The sequence below is a fragment of the Heteronotia binoei genome, chromosome 1 (genome assembly GCF_032191835.1).
Source record: "Heteronotia binoei isolate CCM8104 ecotype False Entrance Well chromosome 1, APGP_CSIRO_Hbin_v1, whole genome shotgun sequence".
Lineage (NCBI taxonomy): Eukaryota > Metazoa > Chordata > Lepidosauria > Squamata > Gekkonidae > Heteronotia > Heteronotia binoei.
In genome coordinates, this window is record NC_083223.1 from 209,847,948 (window position 1) to 209,867,804 (window position 19,857).

Here is a 19,857-nt window from a genome sequence, read left to right on the forward strand (position 1 = left end):
TAGCCATTAGATGGCACTATATGCCAACTAAACTACAGAGTTTCCAAGCCTACACTTTTGAAAACTATCATTAAGTTAGAAAAGTGTTTGAGTCCAGGGGCACTTTTAAGAACAACAAAATTTTATTCTAGATATAAGCTTTCATATGCAAGCACACTTCCCTCAGATACAGTGAAAAAGACTTCCTCAGCCATTACACATAGGAAGACAGAAGGGGTAGAGGAAACAAAGTGAGCTCAGTTCTGATAAAGAACAGGATAGAGAGCTGCTTGTGTGGTTAGTTCTTTTTTCTTTTTTTAATTTGCCTTTCCTTAACTGCTAAGGAGAATTCACTGAGGTTACAGTATGGGAGGACAGTCTTTGAGGGTGTGTGGGTATTTATAGCCTGTTGGAGAAGAAGAGAAGATTGGATGTATACCCCATCCTTCACTCGGAGTCTCAGAGTGGCTTACAATCTCTTTTCCCTTCCTCTCTCCAGAACAGACACCCTGTGAGGTAGGGTGGGGCTGAGAGAGCTCTCACAGAGCTGCTCTTAAGAGAACAGCTCTGCTGAGAACTTGTGGCTGGTCCAAGATCACACTAGCAGCTGCATGTGGAGGAGTGAGGAATCAAACCCAGTTCACCCAGATTAGAATCTGCACACATAACCACTACACCAAACTGGCTCTCAATGATGCCCATTTGATTAAGTGTGGTTTCTGTTTGTCACTTATGCCTGGGTATAAACGATTGTAGCTTTTAGCAGTTTTGCCTGGGGCTGACTGCTGGCCCCACACTCTGCTGGATGAAACTTCAACTGTGTAAGGTTCCTCCTCACCAAAGGCAAGAGCTGAATGCTGAGAGCTTGCGGGCTCTTGCCCTGTGGTTCTTAGCCTGGGGTTCCTGTAGGGAAGTGAGCAGCTCTTATGTCCCATTTGTCTTGGGGGGGAGGTTTGCTTCTGCAAACTTTTCATAAGTCGTCTTGAGAGGCAATTTGGCAGCTGAGTTATCACGGAAGTGCATGATAAACCAAACTAATTATGACTGGATTGCAGCAGCATAGCTGGTGAGGGAGCTGAGGCAGTGATGTGCAAAGTTTGTAACATGCTTGAATTTTTACCTGAGGGTAACTGCAATAACATTTGAAGCAAGTGAAGTTGCTGGCCCTACTGGAAGATAAGATACAGAGGACGTGAGGCACACTTGTCCACACTCCAATTTATAAAGGAAGGTGAAGATTTCATGAACAGAACGCATGAAGTGCTCTTGAGAGCACAACAGGAGAAGGAGGGAAAGGTATCTCAGCGAATGAAGGAGCATTCAACACAGGAGGAGGGTACATGGAAGAATGTAATCCACAAGAGCAGGAAAATCAGGAGACATCCTGAGCCTCTGTACTGGAGATATAAACTTTATAAAGATGATTTCAGATGCTGAATTGCAATAGCAGCTGTGATTGGATTCGGTGTGATATGCAGAGGGGTAATAGGCATGGAGATATCAGCACTAATAATGAGACAGGTAACCTAGGTACAGGAGGATTCAGTCCAGGAAGATGCAAATAATAAATGAAAATAAGCCTGAACAAGTGAGCAGTGACTCATAAGAACGTAAGAAAACATAAAAGAAGCCATGTTAGATCAGGCCAGTGGCCCATCCAGCCCAGCACTCTGTCACACAGTGCCAAAAAACCCAGGTACCATCAGGAGGTCCACCAGTGGTGCCAGGACACTAGAAGCCCTCCCACAGCTCCAAGAATAAAGAGCATCACATGTTCCATCTATACCTTGTGGCTAATATTAATTTTACTTATTTATTTAGGCAATTTATAGTCCGCCCTTTCCCAAAAATGGGCTCAGGGCGGATGACAACATAATAGCCACTGACCGACCTCTGTTCCATATGTTTATCCAATCTCCTCTTGAAGCTAACTCACACAAACACATACCCTACCACAAATTTTGTTAAGTCTTTAAGGTGTTACTGGACTCTTACTCTTTCTACTGCTGTTAGAAACCACAAGATTCAAAAAACAGTGGAGGGGAACACTTTAACCATCCAGTTAAACATTCAGTTGCTGACCTAAGAGTAGCAGTTCTCTTACAAAGGAATTACAAAGGGAAATCAGAGAGGCTGCTGAATTGCAACTGATAATGAAGCTCAAGACAATGCATCCTCCTGGACTGAACTGAGACCTAAGCTTCTTCTCTCATTACTAATGCCTGCCATTGTCATTTGATGTTTGAAATCATTTCACTCTCCAAGATATAAGGACAGATGGACACATTCTAGCTGTATCTGAAGAAGTGAGCAGTGACTCATGAAAGCTCATGTTTTGCCACAAATTTTATTAAGTCATTATTAGTCATTAAGGGGCTACTGAACTCCTGCTCCCTTCCACTAATAAAGAATGCAAGCTGTGCCCTTAGGTTTCTTACACACACACACACCTGTTAGAACTGGAAATGGAGATCTCTCCAAGTGTCATGGGACTCTCTCTCTCTCTCTCTCTCTCTCTCTCTCTCTCTTTCTTTCCCTTCGTCCCCTCTCCCTCTCTCTGAAGAAGTGTGCAGGCACACAAAAGCTTATACCTGAAATAAAACATTGTTGGTTTTCTTAAAGGTGCTACAGAACTCTCTCTCTCTGGCTCTTTCTTTCCCCTTCTCTTCCCAGAGGGAAAGGGAAGGGGAAGGAGTCTTCAGCCAGTTGTGGGAAGGGAGGCTTGGCTTTCTTTCTCTCCTCTGTGAAGCAGTAAATAGGAGAGACTGATCCAATGCTGGAAAGAGGAAGGCGGAACAGAAAGTAGGAAGCAGCAGACAGCCAGTTGCTCATGGTCCTGATTGGGCTGTTGTTTGACACCCCTGCTCTACATTAATGTGCAGAGTCTAGGAAACAAGCAGGAGGAAATTGAAGTCCTAATTCAGGAAAGGGACTATGACCTTACAGGCATTACTGAAACTTGGTAGGATTACACTCACAATTGGAATATTAGGTCTGAGGGGTACAACTTATTTAAAAGGGACAAAAAAGAAAGGGTGGAGAAGCAGCATGGTAAAGGATGTATTTACTTGTGATGAAATATGTAAATCTGAGCATGACAATTTAGTTGAGAATCTCTAGGTAAAAATAAATGGAGTAAGAAATAATAGAAATATTATGGTGAGGGTCAGCTATAGACCACCAAGCCAGGCAGAAGGCATGGATGAGACACTCACAGAACAGATTACAAAATTCTCAAAGGGATGGGATACAGTGGCCATGGGAGATTTCAATTATCAAGATAGCTGTTGGAAGTCCAATTCTGCTAAAAATGAAAGGACAAATAAATCCTAGAATCACAGAATTAGAAAGGACCTACAGGGTCATCTAGTCCAACCCCCCTGCACAATGCAAAAATTTTACAAAATATCTCCCCCACACACACCCAGAGACCATTGCTCCATTCCCAGAAGATGGCAAAAAACCTCCAGGATCCCTGGTCAAACAGTCCTGGAGAAAATTGCTTTCTGACCCCAAAGTGGGGATCAGCATTTCCCTGGGTGTGTAAGAAAGGGCCATAAGTGCTTAGTTTTCATGGTTTTTTCTTACACACCCAGAGAAATGCTGATTGCCACTCTGGGGTCAGGGATCCTAGAATTTTTCGCCATCTTCTAGGCATGGAACAGGGGTCATTGGGTGGGTGGGAAGTTATTTGTGAATGTCCTGCATTGTGCCGAGGTTTGGACTAGATGACCCTGGAGGTCCTTTCCAACTCTCTGATTCTATTTCAGAGAAGGAAAAATAACACAAATGATGGCTAGGATCTATGTAAATGTGTGCTTTTCAATATAAAGCTGCATGTTCATGACAACAAAATTCAAGGCAAAAACAAGATTTACACCCATAATCAAATGAAAACACCCAATAAAGCCTTATTCATGGCTGTGTGTTCAAAGAACTGTAGAGACTGCATCAAAGAATCCTTCATATTGTGATATTTCTAACATTTTAGTCTGAAATCTTCTAGAGCAAATTCACAACTCAGAATTAATTCATATGTTACTAACTGCAGCATGAGAGAGCCTTCCACATGAGCATGTCCCAAGCCATACAAGTACGGTGTTAATTATAAATGACAAATTTTAAAAATAAAATTTCAACAAGTCACATGAGATGAGTGGATACCACAGTAGTTTCCCACATAAAACCTTTTGTGTAAATACTTTCTCCACCTGTTTCATAGGCATCACTAATGAACAATGGATCCTAATGATACAGAAACAGCTCCCATGCAACAACAATTAAGCATGAGTTATCTGAGTTATATTGCCACCCTTGGGCAGGACTCAGTTTATAAATTCCACAAATAAATAAGAGTTAACCTACTTCCTAGTTAGTAGTTATTCTATTTCATTCCACTTGAACTAAAACTGAGTTATTCCAAGTATTTTAGTCACTTTCTGCTATGGGTTAAATTCACTGTCTTGTGAGTACAGATAGGATGGGATTAAATGACATCTTAAGAAAATCTAAAAATTACATTTCTTCTAAAAATAGCCAGATGCTTGAAACAACTAAATTGCACCATAACAAATTATGGCCTTTCCTACTGAGTACTTTGTAACTAAAGGATTTCTGCCATTTTCTCTGAAAATTTCCCAGGAAGGCGTTTTTACAATTCTTTCAAATAGTCATTTGTTCCATTGTTTAACTTTTTATGCTTTTTAACAGCTTATTGATATTTCTGATACTTTCCAAAGCATTTACCTTCAACTCTTTCTAAAACAATACATTTCGTTGGAACACAAGCAAACTCACAATATCAAGTTTATTATATTCAGGGCTAATTTCTGCATTACAGAGTACACAGTTTGAATTTGGGTTCCCTACCCAGAGTACTGCATAATGTGGAAATCAGCCTTTAAACAAACATAATTTCCATGGAATTCATCTAATATATTGTTTCTATATACATCTGATAATGTCATATAATTTGAATATTGCAGTTTGGATTTTATCTTAAATGTTAAAACAAAGAGCAATTTTTGCCCTCCATAAATCTAAAGCAAGAGCTCAATACTAAAAGTTAACTGCATTTTCATTTTACTTTTGAGCCATGTTACCTATATCAAAGGTGGTTGTCATGTTCTTTAGCATCCTTCGTATTCTCATGTGTTCTAACTACAACCAGCAGAAATTCTAAAAACTAGATGAAAAGGAGGAAGGGTAAAAAATACACTTTTCATTACAAAGCCCATATTTTTAAATGAAGATGTACACCAAATACATATTTTTCTCTAACATGAAGTTTGATTCTGCCAAAGATTAGATACTTGCATAACAACAAAACTAAAATGAGTCACAACTTACACTCGTATATGACAGTGATAAGATGTTGATAATAACTATCTACCAGTGGCTAATACCACTTTTGGAGCTAGATTCTCAAGCATGTAGTGACTGTCCATCTCTAGGCAATCTTAGATGAAAAACATCATATAGAGTTATCTCAGTCTAGCTCAGGAGTGTCAAAATCATTTGTTATGAGGGACGGCTCTGACATAAATGAGACCTTGTTGGACCAGGCCATTAGCGTCATGAATAAGAACATAAGAGAAGCCATGTTGGATCAGGCCAATGGCCCATCCAGTCCAACATACTGTGTCACACAATGGCCAAAAAAACCAGGCACCATCAGGAGGCTCATCGGTGGGGCCAGGACACTAGAAGCCCTCCCACTGTTGCCCTTTCCAAGCACCAAGAATAGAGTATCACTGCACCAGAAAGAGTTCCAACAATACACTGTGGCTAACAGCTACTGATGGACCTCTGCTCCATATGTTTATCCAATCCCCTCTTGGGGATTGTCACAGTTTTAGCTTTGATTGAGAGAGCTCTAGCTGTGCCAAACGCTCTCAATCACACAGCAGAGCTACAGAACAAAGCTCCTCCATTGGCTGAGACTCTTCCTCCCTTGGGGAAGAGGGAAAGAGCTAATAGAGGCTGTTTTGCCTCAGTCCCATAGAGAAAAATTAAAATGGCAATGACAGAAGCAGGAGAGAGGGAGAAGGAAGAAGACTATAGTGGGCCACATAGAAGCCCCCGGAGGACAGATCAGGCCCATGGGCCACATATTTGACAGCCCTGGTCTAGTCTCTAGTCTGGTTTTGATACCAAAATAGCCATTGTCACCTTGATAGAAACCTTTGTTGGAAAGCAAAAGGGGAGTGTATGCATACTCATTCATCTATGCCTTTTGACAGTTTTCAACACTATTAACCATTGTATTTTCAACTAATTTAAGCTGAAGATCAAAGTTACCAAGTGCTGATGCTTCAATTCCTACTTAGCTGATTGGTTCCAGAAGATGAAACTAGGAGATAGCTGCTTGACTCTGTAATATCTTAGTTATGGGATCTCACAAGGTTCAGTCCTACCTCTAGTGCCGCTTAATATGTATGTGAAACTTCTAAGAGAGGTCATTCAGAGACACCGAGTGAAAAGCCATCGCAATACTAAAACATTTCGCTCTATTTCTCTCTTATCAGGTGGGTCTTAGACACCCTGAATGAGTGACTAGTGGTAATGATAGGTAGGATTAGGGCCGATAAAGCTTGGTCCAGGGAAGAGTGAGCTGTTTTTGGTCAATGATGGAGCAAATGAATGATTGAGGAATAAGCTGATCTAAAAAGGGCTGCACACCACCTAAAGGAGCAGGGTCATGGCTAAGAATGTTATTAGAGTCATGCTTACAGATGAAAGCACAAAGCAGCTTTTACCAACTCTGTGCTGGTGCTCAAGCTGCATCCTTTCCTTGAGAAGAAAGATTTGGCCATGGTTATTCTTTTAAAGACTATCTAGAAACTTCAATTTGTTATTAAAACGCATGAATTACAGAAAAAAATAACAGTTATACTAGCTATCAATTTGTTTCCAGGAACAATATGAAATGTTCTTATCTTAAATATTTAACAGTCTCTGGAGAAAGTATGTAGAATGCCTACTCCTGTACCAACTTACTTGCAAGTTAAGATCAGTATCTAAAAACTACTGTTTGTCCTACCATTTGAACGGTGTATGTGGCAATCAAAGACAGGGTGGGGGTGCCGGCATCTCAATTCCCTTCCAACAGAAGTTCTCCAGGCACCTAACCCGGCATTCTTTAGGTACTGGATGAAAACTATTTTAACTCCCGGGCTTTCCATTAGCATTTTTAAAAAATCATCTTTGCTGAGATTTAAAAGCAGAATATGTTTTCTATGGCTGTTTCCTGGTATCTTACACTTTAATCCATTAGTTGATCAATTGTTTTTATGCTGCTTTTATTGACTACTATTGTTTTACTGGTTGTCTTTAATGTCTTAAATTTTATAAATTTCACAGCACAATCCTGAGGACGCCCCTGAAAGTGCTCTGGAAGCAAATGAACTCCTATGTTGGCATAAGTGCCAGTTACACCAGTGTAAGTCCCATTACACAAGTGCAGATGGGAGTTATGTCAGTGCAGGGGCACTTAAATGGTCGGTCACCCATAGCTGCTGGCAGAGGGGTGTTGCGGCCATGTGGCAGCGCAACTGGGGCGTAGACAGCCACATCGGTGTAGGTGGGGCCTGTGTCGGGGGCATGGCCAGAGTTGGCTTCCTAAGACCTTTCAGCCTCGAAATGCCCCCTGCGACAGGTGTAAAGTTACAACATCAAAAATGCTGGTATGCCTCATTTGCTCCCATGAATCACAAAAATAAAGTCCACCGCCTCCAACCTAGCTTTGAAACCCCTCAGGGAGCCGACTACAGGCTACACCAATCCCTTCCCTCCCTGGGTTGGCCAAGCCCCCTCCCCAGTACCCAACCATGAGCCCCTCTTTAGGGAGGGTGCGCGGCAGAAGACTGTCTCTGAGCTCTCTGTCATGCAGGCTTAGAGCGAGGGACGAGGCACTTTGGTGGGAGGTGATAAACAGAGAGGGCACTTAGACAGTACAGGACAAGCACTGTGACATGCAAGGAGGAGAGTAAGGTCTTTACTCAGTGGCTAACCTTTCCTATTTCAGAATTCCAACACGTACCCAACCTCTAGAGGCTCAGCACATATCGGCGGTCAGACACAGACAGGTAGGTGTGAGCAAGGACCCCAATTTGCCTCCCCCTCCCCCTTGCTCAAGGCTAGGTGGCGTGAAAGCATTTCTGGCGCTCAAGTCCAGTGATGAGCTCAGGCATGGGGTGTGACAGTTTCCCATGGGATGGTCTGTCCCCTGCCTGGTTCCCACCCTCAGCAGGGCACAGGATGGGGAGAGGCAGGTCTGGCAGCTGCTCTGGAGCTTGTGGTGAGCTAGTTTGGAAACTATCCCTTTAAATCATTTCCTTGCCAGACACAGCTGCGAACTGCAGCTGTCCCAGCTGATGGACTGAAAACAATCCAAGAACACTTAACCCCAGGACAAGTGAATGCGAGTTGGTGGGTCCAATCATGTACCAGGGATGGGGGTTGTGCCCACCTCCCAGGGCTGCCTTTGCAGATCCTGTCACGACAGGACATCCACAGCAATGGCAGGCATGGCCCTCCTCCCTGGGTGCCATGGATCGGTCTGTTTTGCAGGTGGAGATTCTACAGAGAGGCTTCCAAATATGGCGCCCCCCCCACTCAGTCAGCTGTTCCAGCCCCTCTCTTGGAGTGGAGACTTGCGCCCAGCAAGCCTTTCCAATTTCCACCCAGGATGCTGTCCCGCTTTATTCCAGTGCAATAAAGTCTGTGTTGTGCCCCAACGTTGTCTCTCCTGTTTGGTTTCTGCTACACAGCCAGAGTTTCATGGTCCTTGCCACCCCACTCCCTGCCCCAATCCCTCCACGCCCCATCTGCCACTCTTCCCGTGGACTTCCTGAGGGAATGCCTAAGAGGGAGGGCTTCTTTGGGCAGGGGTGGGGCATGGGGTGGTCTGAGCAAATGAGCCACCTCATCGCACTGGGCAGAGCATGAGGCTGGATGGGGGGTGGGGTCAGAGGGTCTTTTCTCCACTCGTACCATGAGAGCTGGAGAGTGGCCCTTAGCCAGATGCAATCCCTCAGCCTGACCAACCCCATGGGGATGTCATGCCTGTGGCACGGAGAAGGGAGAGATGCAGCCTGCGGGAGGGGTTAATGGAATGGGTGCCTGCTTGGGGCTTCGAACTCTGTCTCTGCTACAGAACAGGGTTCATCTGCCACAAAGTGGGGGAGGGCAGCAGCACACATAGCGGGGTGGGGGCAGCACTGAGTTACAGGGGTCCCCAGAGTCAGTGTTGGGATGGACACAACATCTTCACTGGGAGCTTGCCCCTGGAAAATGCTGGTATGCTGGAACTATCTGTATATTTCTATATTTTTCCATTCATGTACATACAATCTGGCTAGCTTTATTGAATGTTCTGTTGTTTGGGGTGGGTTTCCTGTTTGTTTTTTTCATGCTGGGGCAACACATGACTCTAACCATGTGCCTGTCTTTGGCACAGGTCTCTGTTGGGGGCACGGTGGGAAGGCAATCAACCTCTCTGGAGATACCTCTCCCCACCCAAGTGTCAAGTGCAGCAGCACCCACCTGGAGACTGGCCAATCCCGTTGGCCCGCATTGCCCTTCCCCTCCTGCCGCCCCCACATTGACAGTATGCCAGGAGTCCACACTCCATCAGAATTACCATGGCAATGACCTCACGCACAGCCAGCTGTGCTGTCTCCCCTGCACTGCCCCAGCATAACTTGGCCCTTAGGGAGCAGACTTGCAGCACCTGAGTTACACCTATACTCAAATGGTCAACTGCCCCATAAGTCAGGATTGCTCTGCCCCTGTATCAGGCTTGACACAAGGAAAGCCAGCTAATAACTGCTCTAAATAAATAATTAGATCAAAAGAAGAGTTTTTATTAGCTTAAAGAATTAGAATGAGTAGGTATATAAACATAAAAGCAAGTAAAATGTTAATTATATTTCCTAATATTTATAGTGTTCCTTGAAACTCTATGTATACATTATTGTTCTATTAATATAGACTTTCTGATTACCATTTGTGTGGCTGTGTACTGAAACAGTGAAAAAATATAGCTCAAAATATACATTATACTTTATGTGCATAGTGAAGTCCTCAAGCGGGCGGAGGTTACAAGCATCGAGGCATTGCTGTTGAAGACGCAGCTGCGCTGGGCAGGGCATATCTCCAGGATGGAAAACCACCGCCTTCCCAAGATTGCCCTGTATGGCGAACTTTCCACCGGCCATCGAAATAGAGGGACACCAAAGAAGAGGTTCAAGGACTCCTTGAAGAAATCCCTTGGTATCTGTTGCATTAATCATCACCAGTGGTCTGACCTAGCCTCAGATCGTAAAGCATGGAGGCACACCATCCACCAGGCTGTCTCTTCCTTTGAGAACGCACGTATAGCTGGTCTTGAGGACAAAAGGAGATTGAGGAAGAATCGTACTGCTACAGCACCAACCCCAAATCAGACTTTTCCCTGCAGCCACTGTGGCCGGACCTGCCTGTCCCGCATTGGTCTTGTCAGCCACCAGCGAGCCTGCAGCAGACGTGGACTACTGCACCTTTCTTAAATCTTCGTTCGCGAAGTCAAGCCGAGAGAGAGCATAGTGGGAACCTTCCAGACCTGTCCGTTATTCAAAATCTCTCTTTCCTAAGGCCTATAAGTTCCAGAACTGGAGGGAAGCAATGATAAAAATTTCTTAGTGGAACACATGAGCTGTCAGAATATTCATTCAGCTTCTATTCTCAGCTTTAAAAAGAGAAGAGTAAGTAATTTGAGGTTGCTATGCATTTTTAACTGGAAACTAAGTACAATGAGACTGATGTCCAGGTAAATATGAATGAGACTGGGCTATGAAGTAATAAGAGAGTCCTAGGAGTCTGTAGTCCACTATTTTCTCCAAAACTATGCTATAATTACATTTATGCTATAAACAGAGCTATTTATAAAATGATTACATGTGTGTAGATGTGTATTATAAACTCTACTACAATATGTAAAGCAATTTACATCCATCATGCCTCTTTGTAGAGAATTGCTAACATTTATAAATATTTTAGGAAGAACAAAAATATAAGACACTGCTGGAGACCCACAATGATTCTAAGAGAATGTGCCCATTTTATCAGCTGCAAAAACAATTTTGCTTCTTTGTAGCTGGTTTATGACGATGCCATGAACAGTGCTTCCAACACTAGAATCAGGTAAGCTTATCTTCTTAGGAGACAAGCTTAGAGTGAATGGGAATAATTGAAATGCTGGTTATAGCTTGTATTTGGCTTGAAGATGAGTCCTAAAAAGAAACTTCCACACAGATACAACCAGGATATCTGTCTGGAAGACAATTTCTTGAACTTTCCAGGCCTTGTCTCAATGCTGAGTTTCCTCAGGGAAAGCAGCAGTGACTCTGGACCCAGCTACTAAAAGTCAAGAGTGCAATGTAACAGGTAATGCCAGATGCAGAAGAAGAGAGCTACACCAGTACAAAGGAAAAATGATGTAATGGGAAAATATATTTTATTTATAATTATAGATAAATCAGGAAGATTGTTTTAAATCCCTATCTGTCATGGAGTTTCGTCTCTAATATACAGAGCTCTAAATCTATACTCAACTCTAAAATTACCAGGAGAATAAAGTGGAAGAAGGGGAAAACATGTACCCGGCCTTGAGCCTCCAAGGAGCAATGGTGGGATAAATATGACAGAATGAGAATGAATGTATCATGGCCTCATCCAGCGCATCGACTGGACTGCATCATCAACTCTTTACCATGAAAGGGCAAACCCTTATCCTGGTAGTCACAAAACTTCATTTCTGTATTCTTCTCGTACACAGACTTTCAGCAATGCTGCTCCATGATGTATAGCTTGGTCACGTCGTAGCATAGTTCCTTACTGTTGGAGTTGAAAGCTTGGGTTACCTGAACTGTGATTATATTGATTCTTCTTCTAGAACCTCCTGCGGGGCGGGTTCTGTGCTCACATCCCATATGCTGCTTCGGGGATCTCACCATTATGACGTAAATAGGCAAATTCAAGAATATAAAATTTGCACCTTCAGGTATTTCCTCACCTTTAAAAATGTAATTGACTGTGTTTCAGGACTCCACTGTTGATTTTTCTTTAGTATATATTTCATTGACTCCTCTTAAAAATGTATTTTAATATTTTATGTGATTTGGTTGTTTAAAAAAAAACTTTCAAGTAACTAATGGGTGTATTTTACTGTGCTTTAAATGTTGGGAGGAGCCAGTATTAATCATTATTAATATAAAACAAAGATTCATTCAGCACTTATCCTTTACCTCATGAAAAGTTATGACAGAAAAAACAATTGCTCGCAAAAATTAGGTTCAGTACCATTTTACAAATGAAAATTCAATCAATCATGGCTAAACACTTCTCCTGCTGCAGTGAGAATTACATAATCCTGATCTGACAAATAGTTAAAATGCTGCTTTCAAGATACTTGCAGTAATACAATGAAGGAAAGAATATGTATTGGGTTTCATAACATCCAAAATAACAAGTTGACACCCTTTATTCTCATTAATGCTTACATCATTTATTTACTCCATTTTCTCTGAAGTTTCAGGAAGACGCCAAAATTGTTATAACTATGCCTTTTCAATTATTTTACAAACTAATTAGAAGGAGCCAGAATATCTCCACATTCTTTATATTTCTATTACTGGAACATGGGTTCTCTTGACAGATCAACTGTCTCCTTTCAATTGTTACAGGTGTGATGGTTTGAGAGGGCTGAAGATGATTGTTGCTGATTGATTAGGAGTGGCTGTTCATGGGGCAGACTGAGGCCCCACCCTCTTTGCATTATTACTGCGCCTTGCCAGAGGCGTGAGCCGAAGGGCAAGAGCTAAAGGGCTCATGGCCTGTGCCTCTTAGCCTGGAGGCTGAGTAAGGACCAGGAACCCAGATCCCTATTTTCCTTGTGTTCCCAATAAAGTAAGTAGACCCTCCAGAGGGAGAGCCACATAAACAAACAGGATTTAAAAGGGGACTGCATATTTTTAAAAAACTATCATGAAGGTAGAATGCCAGCAGGGGGTGGGGGCTTTCCAGTGTTTTGCACTGAGTGTCACATGTACGACTATCTGCCCACAGACAGAAGTCTTGGGTGTGTGCTCAATGCAAGGAGCTCCTGGTACTCAGGGAACAAGTTCGTACCCTCGAGGCCGAGGTGACTGACCTGGAGAAGCAGAGACAGTCAGTTAGGCACTTGGAGAAGATTCTCGGGGACGTAATAGATGAGCCCCACTCTGAACCTGGCAGCCCCATTGCTGCCAGAGACCATGAGGGTCAAGAGGGAACAGGGCACCATGCTGAGGATAAGGGGAAGGAACCTCTTCTTCAGTTAGTGAGCGGGTATCCTTTTGTGCCAAGGAACCATCCCTGGGCAGGGGGGGTCTTTGTAGTTGGTGATTCGATCCTTAGGCAAGTAGACAGCTGGGTGGCAAAACTGCATACTAACCGTATGGTGACTTGCCTGCCTGGTGCGAAGGTAGCAGACATTAGGGGTGCTGTAGATAGGCTGACAGACAGTGCTGGGGAGGAGCCAGTGGTCGTACTGCATGTTGGCACCAACGATGTGGGAAAATGTAATCGTGAGGTACTGGAGGAAAAATTTAGGCTGCTAGGCAGGAGACTTAAGGCCAGGACCTCCAAGGTAGCCTTCTCAGAAGTGCTAACTGTTCCACGTGCAGGGCAGGAGAGAAAGGCACAAATCAGAAGTCTCAATGTGTGGATGAGACGATGGTGCAGGGAGGAAGGGTTTAAGTTTGTTAGGCATTGGGATGCTTTCTGGAACAAGCGGGGGCTGTACAAAAGAAACAGTCTCCACCTTTCCCCAGATGGAACCAAGCTGGTGGTGTTTGAAATCAAAAAGGTGGCAGAGCAGTTTTGAAACGAAGTCTTGGGGGAAAGCCGACAGGAGATGAAATGTCTCTGGTTCGGGATGACTCATCTCAAAGAGATGAAGGGTTAGCTGTTACTTTTCTACCAGATAATGGATCAGAGTTGTCCACTGAGACGGTGACAAACAGTATGGAGTGTCTGCCAAAGTCTCGAGGCACCAGGAGGAAGGTTGCGAGCCTAATTTGCCTGGGAAATTACAGATGTTTGTATAAAAATGCTAGAAGTGTTCGAAGTAAAATTGTTGAGTTGGAATGTTTAGTGTTGGGGGGAAACATAAGACATTGTGGGAATTTCAGAAACTTGGAATGAGGAGAACCAGTGGGACACGGTGATTCCTAGATATAAGTTATATTGGAAGGATAGAGAGGGAAGGGTTGAAGGTGGGGGGGCTCTGTATGTCAGAGAGGGTATACTGTCCAGTAAGACTAAGGTCAAAGAATTAGATTCCCTTCTAGAAATGCATTGGGTCGAACTAGACGGCCCAAAAGGAAATTTAACTATGTGAGTTTGTTATCGCCCACCAAATCAAAAGTTAGAGAATGATTATAATATGATGGAAGGATTAAAGATAGCGGCTAAACGTCAAAACTGTGTTGTAATAGGTGATTTTAACTACCCTCAGATTGATTGGGTCAATATGTGTTCAGGTCGAGAAAAAGAGATTGAGTTTCTAGATGCTCTCAATGACTGTGCTATGGAGCAGATGGTCACAGAACCTACCAGGGGTGGGGTGATCCTGGATTGGGTCCTAAGTAATGCCCAAGACTTGGTGAGAGATGTAAAAGTGATTACACAGCTTGGGAGCAGTGACCATAACGTTATTGATTTCACCATTTGTATAAATTGGGAGTTGCCCCAAAAGACCAGCACAACCACGTTTAACTTTAAAAGGGGTAAATTCTCTGAGATGAGGAGGCATGTGAAGAGGAAACTGAAAGGAAAGGTAAATACAGTCAAAACCCTTGGGGAAGCTTGGAGGCTATTTAAAACCTACAATACTACAAGCTCAGATAAAATATATACCACAAGTTAGGAAAGGCACAAACAAGTATAAGAAAAGGCCTGCATGGTTAACAAACAAAGTAATGGAAGCTGTAAAAGGTAAGAAGGACTCCTTTAAGCGGTGGAAAGCTTGTCCAAGTGAGATTAATAAAAGGGAACACAGGCTGTGGCAAATCAAATGCAAGACTGTGATCAGGCAGGCAAAAAGGGACTATGAGGAGCATATTGCAGAAAACATAAAGACCAACAATAAACATTTCTTCAAATGTATTAGAAGCAGAAAACCAGCCAGGGAGGCAGTGGGGCCCTTGGATGACCAAGGGGTAAAAGGATTACTGAATGAGGATAGGGAAATGGCTGATAAACTGAATGCATCTTTTGCCTCCGTCTTCACTGTGGAAAATGAGAGGTGTTTGCCCGCTCCAGAACCACTAATTTTGGAAGGGGTGTTGAAAGACCTGAGTCAAATTGAGGTGACAAGAGAGGAGGTCCTACAACTGATAGACGAATTAAAAACTAATAAGTCACCAGGTCCAGATGGCATACATCCAAGAGTTCTGAAAGAAAGTTGAACTTGTGGATCTCCTGACAAAAATATGTGATCTTTCATTGAAATCTGCATCCGTTCTTGAGGACTGGAAGGTAGCAAATGTCACCCCCATTTTTAAAAAGGGTTCCAGAGGAGATCCGGGAAATTACAGGCCAGTCAGTCTGACTTCAATACCAGGAAAGTTGGTAGAAACCATTATCAAGGACAGAATGAGTAGGCGCATTGATGAACACAGGTAATTGAGGAAGACTCAACATGGGTTCTGTAAGGGAAGATCTTGCCTCACTAACCTGTTACAGTTCTTTGAGGGGGTGAACAAACATGTGGACAAAGAGGACCCAATAGATGTTGTTTACCTTGACTTCCAGAAAGCTTTTGATAAAGTTCCTCATCAAAAGCTCTTTAGTAAGCTTGAGAGTCATGGAGTAAAAGGACAGGTCCTCTTGTGGATCAAAAACTGGCTAATTAATAGGAAGCAGAGAGTGAGTATAAATCGGCAGTCTTCACAGTGGAGGACGGTAAGCAGTGGGGTGCCGCACGGCTCAGTACTGGGTCCCATGCTCTTTAACTTGTTAATTAATGATCTGGAGTTGGGAGTAAGCAGTGAAGTGGCCAAGTTTGCAGATGAAACTAAATTGTTCAGGGTGGTGAGAACCAGAGAGGATTGTGAGGCACTCCAAAGGGATCTGTTGAGGCTGGGTGAGTGAGCTTCAATGTGGCGGATGAGGTTCAATGGGGCCAAGTACAAAGTAATGCACACTGGGGCCAAGAATCCCAGCTACAAATACAAGTTGATAGGGTGTCAACTGGCAGAGACTGACCAAGAGAGAAATCTTGGAGTCATGGTTAGGGATGTGCAAAAAAAAAAATTCGGAATTACACGGATTCGGAAGTATACGGGGGGAAAAAATTCGGAATCCCGTATATTTCTGAATTCCGTAGTCGGAATAGCCGCACATACGGTAGATGCGCAGCTATTTCTGAATATACGGCCCCATTATTTCCTATGGGCCATTGAAATCAATGGCAAATAGGGTGTATTTGAAGCCACCTGGAAAGGAGGAAGTTTGAAGGAGAGCCCCCAAATTTGCAGGGGACCTGCAGGGGACTCTCCCCTACAATCCCCCCATGTCCCAAAAAGATTGGGCCAGGGGATCCCATTCCAGGGGCACCTAAAGTGGGTGCCCCTATTCCACCACTATACCCTATGGTCCATTGAAATCAATGGCAACATAGGGCATAATTAGAGGCTACTGGGGGGCAGGGGGTTTGAGGGAGAGCCCCAAAAACTGCAGGGAACCCACAGGGGACTCTCCCCTACAAAACCCCCAAGTCCCAAAAAGATTGGGGCAGGGGGTCCCTGTCTTTCGGCTCCCCAAAAGGCTCAATGCTGGGGAAAGCCCAATTAGCCACTTCCTCCACTATAATTGCTGTGGGGAAAGTGGCTCTGGCCAGAGGGGGGTTTGAGGGAGAGCCCCCAAAACTGCAGGGCAGCTTCAGGGGACTCCCCAGCATGAAACCCCCCTGGCCCAAAAAGACTGCACCCATCTGTGGGCATCCCAAAAGGAACACTGCTCCCAATGGTGAGAAATTAGAGCCACTTCCTCACTGTAATTGTCATGGGAAAAGTGGCTATGGGGAGCAGGAGGTTTTGAGGAGAGCCCCCCAAACTGCTGTGCAGCTTCAGCGCACTGTCCCACACAAAACCCGCAAGGCCAAAAAAAAATTGGACCAGGGGGTCCAATTCCTAGGGCACCCAAAGGCAAAACCTAACTTCACACCAGATAATCTCTATAGGACCCAAATGCACTACATCCCTCTATCTACTCTATGAACCCTGCAGTGCAGGCCTGGAACCAATATAAACCCACCGCCACACAAAACACAATCTGCTCAAGATCTGCTCTGCAGACCTGGCTGCAGCAAACCCAGATGCCAGCTCTCCAGCCCTGCCCCAAACAACACGGGGAGAGCTGGCCAAACACAACAAGCCTGCTGGTTCTGGGTCTCTCACCCAGGTGCCAGCTTCCCTGCCACAGAACACAAAATCTACAGATGCTAGCTCTCCAGCCCTGCCCCAAACAACATGGGAGAGCTAGCCAAGCACAACAAGCAGCAACAAATCAAACAAAGAATCCCTTTAAAACAGTAAAAAAAACTTAACTTTTAACAATACAGGAACTTTACCAACCCCTCCCCCCAAAAAAAACCCTTCACCCTAACCCCAAGAAATCCAAGCCACCCCAATCAGGTAAAGTAAAAGCACACTGCACTTTTAAAAGTTCTCTCACTAAAGTAAGATATGGGCAAATTGGCAAAATCCCCCCCACCCCAGCAGAACCCTCTAACCCCAAATAAGCTAGTACTCACCACCCAAATCTGGACAAGTAAAGGGACTCTGAGTCTTAAAAAGTCCTTTTACAAACTAAAATAAAAACAAGAACCCCAAGACTGTCTTACCTTTTAGACGTGTTCTCTTACACCAAGCAAGTCTGGTAAGGCTGAGGCCAAGGGCCAGCACAGAACAATCTCTCTCACACACAGACAAAACAACAACATTGCTGATGGCTGGAGGATCAGCTACACAAAAGCCCTTCAAAGCATGCATTTACAATGCATTTTGCAAATGCATGCTTTGGATTGGCTGCTGGGGCTCCTCTTCCCCCTCCCCCCCCCTGATCCCAGGGAGGCTATGGGAGAGGTGGGAAAAGGCTACCAAAGGCAGGAAAGGGGGCTAGCAGCTCCCCTGAGGCTGCAGAAGCCACTTTCCAGCCTTTTGCATTGACATCCGTATACTTCCGAATATTTATATGGAAGTATACGGGGAGCTATACTCGGCTCCCGCATAATGGGCCCCAATTGGAATCGGCTGTATGCAGAGAGGTCCGCAACGCCATGGTGGGAATTATTAGGAAGGGAATTGAAAACAAATCAGCCAGTATCATAATGCCCCTGTATAAATCGATGGTGCGGTCTCATTTGGAGTACTGTGTGCAGTTCTGGTCGCCGCACCTCAAAAAGGATATTATAGCATTGGAGAAAGTTCAGAAAAGGGCAACTAGAATGATTAAAGGGCTGGAACACCTTCCCTATGAAGAAAGGTTGAAACGCTTAGGGCTCTTCAGCTTGGAGAAACGTCGACTGAGGGGTGACATGATAGAGGTTTACAAGATAATGCATGGGATGGAGAAAGTAGACAAAGAAGTACTTTTCTCCCTTTCTCACAATACGAGAACTCGTGGGCATTCGATGAAATTGCTGAGCAGACAGGTTAAAACGGATAAAAGGAAGTACTTCTTCACCCAAAGGGTGATTAACATGTGGAATTCACTGCCACAGGAGGTGGTGGCGGCCACAAGCATGGCCACCTTCAAGAGGGGGTTAGATAAAAATATGGAGCAGAGGTCCATCAGTGGCTATTAGCCACAGTGTGTATGTGTGTGTGTGTGTATATATATATATATATTTGGCCGCTGTGTGACACAGAATGTTGGACTGGATAGGCCACTGGCCTGATCTAACATGGCTTCTCTTATGTTCTTATGTTCTTAAACTTCCTCAGGCCTTACATATAGATAGAGAGGGTTTATTTGTAAGGAAAGGCAAGTTAGAGTCAAGATGCATAAGTGAGTGAATGATAAGTATAGGTAATATTGGATTAAAGACGTTGATAAGACCTGTGAACAGCAGCAAATTGGCATACAAATAAAAGAGTTAACAAACAAATGTGAGAACTAAGTTTGAGTCCAGTGGCACCTTTAAGACCAACAAAATTCTGTGCGTAAACGAGAACTGAATGACTTAGCATGCGTAGTGACGTAAGAAACCAAAATCTCTGTTAAGCCCTGGGGCTTCCATTGTATTGTTGTCTCTCTCTCTTGGCTTGACTTCGCGAACGAAGATTTAAGAAGGGTGCAGTAGTCCACGTCTGCTGCAGGCTCGCTGGTGGCTGACAAGACCAATGCGGGACAGGCAGATCCGGCCACAGTGGCTGCAGGGAAAAGTCTGATTTGGGGTTGGTGCTGTAGCAGCGCGATTCTTCCTCAATCTCCTTTTGTCCTCAAGACCAGCTATGCGTGCGTTCTCAAAGGAAGAGACAGCATGGTGGATGGTGTGCCTCCATGCTTTGCGATCTGAGGCTAGGTCAGACCACGGGTGATGGTTGATGCGACAGGTGCCAAGGGATTTCTTCAAGGAGTCCTTGTACCTCTTCTTTGGTGTCCCTCTATTTCGATGGCCGGTGGAAAGTTCGCCATACAGAGCAATCTTGGGAAGGCGGTGGTTTTCCATCCTAGAAATATGCCCTGCCCAGCGCAGCTGCGTCTTCAACAGCAGTGCTTCGATGCTTGTAACCTCCGCCCTCTTGAGGACTTCAGTGTTGGTCACAAAGTCACTCCAGTGGATGTTGA

At 44.2% G+C, this 19,857-nt stretch overlaps 1 protein-coding gene across 3 annotated transcripts in view; it reads right to left on the reverse strand.

Annotated features, from left to right (window-relative positions):
- SYT14 (synaptotagmin 14) overlaps nucleotides 1-19,857 on the reverse strand; it is a 207,328-nt gene that overhangs the window by 155,247 nt on the left and 32,224 nt on the right. The window contains exon 3 of one of the 3 annotated variants that reach the window (XM_060247321.1): nucleotides 5,082-5,164. The exons of the other annotated variants lie outside the window; for them this stretch is intronic. Coding sequence (XP_060103304.1) covers nucleotides 5,082-5,130 — 49 coding nt within the window. The 5' untranslated portion in view covers nucleotides 5,131-5,164. The remainder of the gene's footprint in view (nucleotides 1-5,081; nucleotides 5,165-19,857) is intronic. 3 annotated transcript variants of the gene reach the window in all.